Source organism: Rutidosis leptorrhynchoides, chromosome 10, assembly GCF_046630445.1.
Source record: "Rutidosis leptorrhynchoides isolate AG116_Rl617_1_P2 chromosome 10, CSIRO_AGI_Rlap_v1, whole genome shotgun sequence".
NCBI classification, from domain to species: domain Eukaryota; kingdom Viridiplantae; phylum Streptophyta; class Magnoliopsida; order Asterales; family Asteraceae; genus Rutidosis; species Rutidosis leptorrhynchoides.
This window is the reverse complement of record NC_092342.1, coordinates 239247685-239254930: the sequence shown is the minus strand read 5'-3', so window position 1 is coordinate 239254930 and position 7246 is coordinate 239247685. Positions and strand designations below refer to the sequence as shown.

General features: G+C 34.9%; 1 protein-coding gene across 1 annotated transcript; it reads left to right on the top strand.

Annotated features, from left to right (window-relative positions):
• Positions 1-2331: 2331 nt before the first annotated feature.
• On the top strand, positions 2332-6648 carry LOC139870896 (extra-large guanine nucleotide-binding protein 3-like). Its single transcript, XM_071858661.1, has 8 exons — positions 2332-3183; positions 3278-3415; positions 3555-3659; positions 3777-3968; positions 4593-4749; positions 5053-5297; positions 5735-5898; positions 6041-6648. Exons 1-8 carry the CDS (start codon positions 2332-2334, stop codon positions 6636-6638), a joined length of 2451 nt encoding a protein of 816 aa, XP_071714762.1. The 3' UTR covers positions 6639-6648.
• The last annotated feature ends 598 nt before the right edge of the window (positions 6649-7246 follow it).

Below are 7246 nucleotides of genomic sequence, written 5' to 3'. Positions count from 1 at the left end.
CTTTCTTCCATCTACACAATATCCATTCATAACTTTTCAATTGGATTTCGATGAACATGTTCATACTTGTCGTGCTTTTGTTGTTGAAGACATGTTCATTTCGATCTTTCCAAATTGTATACCCGCTAGTCCATACCACGGCTCGCCATAAAGATAAGCCGGTAGAAGTTTTTAGATCCGGATTTGAGCCTTTGAGAAAGTCTTATAAACTCAAAATATTTAACTGATTTAGATGCCAAAGGCTCAAATCCGGATCTAAAATCATTTAAATCCATATTTGAGCTTTTGAGAAAGTCGTCGTACTTTATTCCATACTTCAGAGGCGGTTTTGCACGAGATTAACACGTGGTAAATGGATTCTAGGTCGTCATCACAAATCGGGCATCTTACCGAATTTAAATCGATACCTCGGTTGTTGAGTTCCAATTTAACCGGGAGCTTCTTTTGAGAAGCTCTCCAAGTGAAAATACCAATTTTTCGAGGTAGTTTATTGTTTGTAAGTGTAGGAGTGATATTTGAGATGTTCGAAGCAGCTATTTCATCTAGCATACATGACAGCGAGCTTGATTTGTATCTTCCGAAGTTGTTGAATTTGCAGGTCCAAAAATCATGTTCTTTGCCCGTGACTGATGTCTTGCAGATTTGGTTTTCACATTGTTCTTTCGTTTATTGTATGTGAGTGGGTGATTTTTCTTTAATCATTTGCGTTTTTTGTGTCCTAAAATCCTAAGAAGAAGATGTGTTTTTGTAGTGACATGTTTGACACAGTTTTAAACTCTAATGTCTCACATCCTTAGACATAGTTTTGTAAATGTAACACTGTTGGTGATGGTTGTTATTAATATAATATATTATTATGGTTGAATAAAATATGATTAGATATTTCCGATGTGATTTTTTTAAAAAAAAAATACGGTATTACAAGTTGGTATCAGATCATGGTTTGACAACATGTACATTTGATATCATGTTCTCAAACTATAACTTGTGTCGTGTCAAACATATGAGTGGGCATGAGAAGTGAATGTAATGATCGGCTCGAGCTCGACTCGTTAATTATATGATCTTTTTTTTCGTATTATTTAAATTAACAAATTTCATATTTATTATTTTTGTAATTATTATTCACGTATAATGAAAAGTTTGTTTAGACTCGCGAGTTTGTTCGAGTTCGAGATCTGAAACTCGAGTTCAAGCTCGTTTACTAAACGAGCTTTGAATTTAGTTCAAGCTCGGGCTCGAGCTCGTTTACTAATGAGCTTTCAGTTCAAGCTCGGGCTCGAGCTCTTATAGATCGGGCTCGAATCGAGCTTTCAACGAGTCGAGTTCGAATAGCTCGCGAGTAACTCCACTCATTTACAACCCATTGGATTGTACTTCTTAAAATCTTAATTTGTATATATTTGGTGATCTATAATTATTAATTGTGTTGCTCGAATAATCAGGGAAAGAATTAAATAAAAACGTAACAAATTATAAATACATGTTCTAAATTCAATTATATTCTATGGTTGTGTTTGGATGAAACTAGCTGGAGCTAGAGCTTGTAGCTGGAGTTAGAGCTTATGGACTAGCTAGAGCTGAAGCTTATTTTTAAAGCTGGTACCTAGAGCTTATTATTGTTTATAAGTGTTTGGTAAACTAGCTGAAGCTTATTTTTCAGTTCATAAGCTCTACTTTTTTTTATAAGCTACTACAAGTAGGGTGTGTTTGGCGCAAGAGCTTATGGGAGCTTATGAGAGCTTATGGGAGCTTGAGCTTATGATTTTAATAAGCTCTAAATAATAAGCTTTGTTTGGTGGACATAAAAGTAGAGCTTATGAAAATCATAAGCTCTAGAAAAATAAGCTACTTCTAGAAGCTTATGAAAAAAAGTAGAGTTTATGAACTGAAAAATAAACTTCAGATAGTTTACCAAAAACTTATAAAAACTAATAAGCTCCAGCTACCAGCTTTAAAAATAAGCTCAAGCTTCAGCTCTAGGCCATAAGTTCCAGCTTCAGCTATAAGCTTCAGCTGTAGCTAGTTTCATCCAAACACACCCGTAGCTTATTTTTTAAGAGTTTATGATTTTCATAAGCTTTACTTTTTATGTCTACCAAACAAAACTTATGACTTGGTGCTTATTAAAATCATAAGCTCAAGCTCCTATAAACTCTCGTAAAGTCCAATAAGCTGGTGTGGGCAAACATACACTATATATACAAAAAAGAAAAAAAAAAAAAAAAAAAAAAAATTCTCCATGTGTGTGGAACTGGGAACACCTCCCCAAATCCGCCCCCACCATATCTTTGTTAATCTGACACAACCTAAATCAATCCAAACATTCAAATGACTATTCATGATGATAATGAAGACAAAAACCACTTTAATGAATTCATCCGTACAATGTTGCCGGCCGGAGCTCCGTTACCCGACCAACATCAACTCGATTACTCAATTTCCGTCGATTACCAACCACCACCCATCACCATTAAATCAACAAATTCTTCACCTTTCACAAAACCCATCATCAAAAACTCATCTTTTACAAAACCACCATCTAAAATTCCCCCAAAGTTTTCATCTTTAAATCTAATTCCCAACACCAATCCACCACATTCTACTGCTATTGCTGCAGCTAATGATGATGATCTTCATCAGCATATTTCAATTGACCTCGGTTTCAATCAACAAGAATTTGATGCTTCATCAAAAAGTGATTCAATTTCAATGTCAATTAATGTAACAAACAAAACCCAAAAGCAGAATCATTTGGGTAATGATAAAAAGAAGAAGAATGTGTGTAGTAGGTGTGGAAAGGGTATTAGGTTAAGAAATAAAGAAAAGTGCATTGTTTGTGATGCAAGGTATTGTAGTAATTGTGTGTTGAAAGCAATGGGATCAATGCCTCAAGGTAGAAAATGTGTATCTTGTATTGGGTTACCAATTGATGAGTCAAGAAGATGCAAATTAGGTAAATGTTCAAGAATGTTGTCTAAATTTTCTAATTCTTTAGAGGTTAGACAGATTATGACTGCTGAAAAGGAGTGTTTAGCGAACCAGCTTCGCCCTGAACAGCTTGTAGTGAATGGTAGTCAATTAAAAGGGGAGGATGATTTGTACCAGCTTTTAGGATGTCATTTGGAGTTGAAACCAGGGAGGAGGTATTGGTATGATAAGGATTCTGGATTGTGGGGCCAGGTTTAATCACATTTTGTTGAAGTTATGCTTTTTTTGTTTTTCTTTTGATGGTTGTTGTGTTGTTGATAAAATTGTGATTGATACTTTTTGTTAGGAAGGGGAGAAGCCTGATAGGATTGTGAGTTCGAAATTGAATGTGGGAGGTAAGCTTCAAGTGGATGCAAGTAATGGAAACACACAAGTTTATATCAATGGTCGCGAAATTACGAAAGTTGAGCTTAAATTACTAAAGGTGGGCAATTTGGATTGGCATTTTGTTTTGATTGTTATTTTGCAAACTATTAAGGTCATTGTTTTTCGGGTCGTTAACAAGTTAAAGTTCACCTCACTCTTGGAGCACTATTTGGTCATTAATTTGCAACGCATTTCAGCTAGCCAAGGTTCAGTGCCCACAAGGAACGCGTCTGTGGCTCTATGACGATGGATCATACGAGGAAGAGGGTCAAAACAATATTAAAGGAAACATTTGGGGAAAGGTTCTCACTTAGTCTATAGTAGTTAGTCCACATCTTATAGTAATAAATTTATCATTTTTTTATTTGTGATAGTTCACTTAGACTTCACTTATTTAACTTTGTTTTATTGGTAGGTAGGCATCTACTCGATTAATTTCATCATTGTTCTGTTTGCCTGTACCGTATGAACATGAACATTCTTCTCATGGGTTGAACCATGAAATGAGCACATTAAATAGGTTCGTGCCTTTCAATCGTGAGAATTCAAGAGTTCAAAAGCTTATGTTGTTTGGGTTGGAAGGATCCGGGACAAGCACAATTCTTAAACAGGTATTAACATGCCTTTCGATTTCTATGTTATTGGTTTTAGTATTTTACAAATGTAGGTTTCTTAATATGGAAAAATGAGTGGGTTGGGTAATGGGTCAAAATATTTTGGGTTAACACACCTTTCTGGTACATTAAAGTGAATAGGCCCTGGTTTCCCCACCAACTTTATTTCTTTACTTTTTAATAGATTGTTAATTGATGTGTAAATTATAACCACAAAAACTATATAACTAAAATAATAATCTAATCCCAAAATACAAATTGCTTTAGGAAGTTATAACCAGTATGCATTGTATTATATACACTTTGAGCAGCTGTCTACTCATTCGACCCAGCTAATGCTTTAACGCTTTTAGCCACATATTCTTAACTGACACTATAAGGTGTGATTCCTAACCCAAATTGATGCAATCATAACATCTTCAGGTTTTCTTTGTGAACATATATTTGCTATTTTCCCATGATTAATTATGAAATCTTTTTGTATATTATTTTATGTTTTTAATGTAAATTTTTAAGCTAGTTGTTCTTTTTTCTTCATTGATATTGCTTGAAATAACTTTCCTTGTTCCCCAATTCTTAAAAATGAACCCTTCGGATCATGTTAGTCTTGGTCACTTGCAGGTTAGAATTTCATACGGAAACAAGTTCACTACTGAGGAGTTGCAGTATCTAAAGCTTAAGATACAAAGTAACACATACAGATATCTTAGTTTCTTGCTCGAAGGTCGAGAGCAATTTGAAGAGGAGGCCTTGACGGAAGTAAAACCATGTACGATAGGTAACAAAAAGTGCATCCGTGTACTAACCCACCCACCAAAAAATTGTTTTTTATCTTTCATTTTTTATAAAATGCTATTAGCTTCTACACATATATTGGATTTGGTCTGAATAGTTTTTGTCCAAACTTACTGAATTTTCCAAATAATAATCTAGTCTCTTCTCAATAAATTAAATTAGGAGGGTGTTTATATGAAAAAAATGTACTTTGGATGACTTACAACTTGTCCGAGAAGTAAAAGATGTGTTTCCTTATTAAGCTAGTTTTTATTTTTTTATTTTATACAAATATGTAATTTGGCAGGTAATTCAAGACTTGAGAAAAGTACAGAATGTGTGTATTCCATTAACCCGAAATTCAAGCATTTTTCTGACTGGTTACTTGATATAACGGCAACGGGTGATTTTGATAATTACTTTCCTGCTGCATCACGAGAGTATGCTTCTCTAGTAGACGAGATTTGGAAGGATGCAGCCATTCAAGAGACGTATAAACGAATGAATGGGCTGTGTTTGGTTCCCGATGTTGCCAAATATTTTCTCGACCAGGTAATTTATGTAGTTAGTCTCACTTGAATTTCTATATGAAGATCAAAGATATCTGTCCGAGTCAGTTTTGTGCGCAGTTGAAATGACCCATTGGGACTCAACCTGCTAATTTTGTCACCTCTATTCTCCGTCAGACTAAGGTGGTGATTTCGACCCATTTTCTTTATAATGGTATCAGGTTATACTTTATCTCGCATGCATGGGTCCAATCTGAATAGTTTATTTATAAAGGAAATGGGTCTAGCAGTTTGAAAGTTTCCCAAAGTGTGTTTTCAATGAGTAAAATGTATTAAATTGCTTTTCTCAAGAAAAATAATATTATTGTATTTATATAATTTTTGTGATTGTATCCGACACACGGGTTAGCTTAGAAAGATATACTAAATCCAACCCAATTCTTGACGTGTAATCGCTGATGAGATCATTATAATTTGCAGGTCATTGAGTTGTCGAGAAACGATTATGAACCATCAGAAAACGACATTTTATATGCTGAAGGAATAACTCCAAGCAAAGGTCTTTCTCATTTTGACTTCTCGTTCATCGATCATAGCCCCATGCATGACGAACATGATGAAAACGGTCAAACTTCTCCAATCAAGTAAGTTCAGATTTCTTTAGGTAACCTGCATAAAATAATCATTGGAACCCTTTTTCTTTTTTGGGTTCAGTTCAAAATAGGTGACTTTTTGTACTGCTGAACGGGTCAAATTGCCTTAAACTATTTTTGAATCATGTACTAGGTATCAGCTTATTCGCGTGAGCACAAATGGAGAATTTGACAACAGGTGCAAATGGTTAGACATGCTAGAAGGCGCACGTGTGTTTGTATATTGCGTCGCGTTAAGCGACTACGACCAGCTATCGACACTCAATGAAGGCGTTACGAAAAACAAGATGTTAGCAAATAGAGACTCATTTGAGAGACTATTAAGACACCCTTGTTTTAGAGACATCCCTTGCGTACTTATCTTAAACAAACACGACCTGTTTGAAGAAAAAATAGTGCGTACACCATTAACGGTTTGTGAATGGTTTCGTGATTTTAGACCCTTAAGATCTCAACACCAAATGGTAGCGAACGTAGCTTATTATTATGTTGCGATGAAATTTAAAGAGTTGTGTAGGTCGATAACAGGTAGGAAGCTATTTGTATGCAAGAGTATTGGGAGGAAACGTTGTTCTGTTGAAGAAACGTTGAAGTATGTTATAGAAGTGATCAGATGGGATGAAGAAGAATGGGAGGATGATGTTTACAGAATCAACATCAATGAGGATGATGATAATGATAATGATGATGACTATTTATTTGCACAAACTCATTTTAATTCTATCAACTAGAAATTTTTTTGTACAGATCTTTTTTTTTTTTTTTTTTCTTGTTGGAAATTAAGATTGACAATGAATTAGTTTTGGATTGCTTAGATTTAGTGATGTTTTATATCATGAATCATTACAATCTTATTTTAGAGGTTTTTTTTGGCAGTGTAGTCTTCCTTTTATGAATTTGCCAAAATAATCATCTGTCCAAATTCCATCGATAAAAGTCACACCACTTCGTTTAGGCTTTAATGAGCCCATCATCACACCTCTTCATCTAGTTTCTTTGGTTGATCAATGTGATGAACTAGATGATAGTACAAATGAGGTGGGTCACTCCCATGCGAATTCTACTTTCAGTTCGGTTCCTTCAATACCGGTTGCGGTTGCAACTCTAGTTCGTTTTGTTAAGGTCGAAGGACAAATGATTAACCCCAATTAAAAAAATAAAGAAGATCGTTTAGGGTTCGGAACTGCAAAGGTTTTGTTCATTCATGAAAAGTAGGTTTTGTTACGTTCGGTTGTTTTTGTGTTCCTTAGGCGTCTTGGTTTGTTTGTTCTATTCATTTTAGTCTGTGCGGTTGGTTGGGTTTGCTTTGGACTCATCGCTCTCAGGTTTTGTTTTAGCT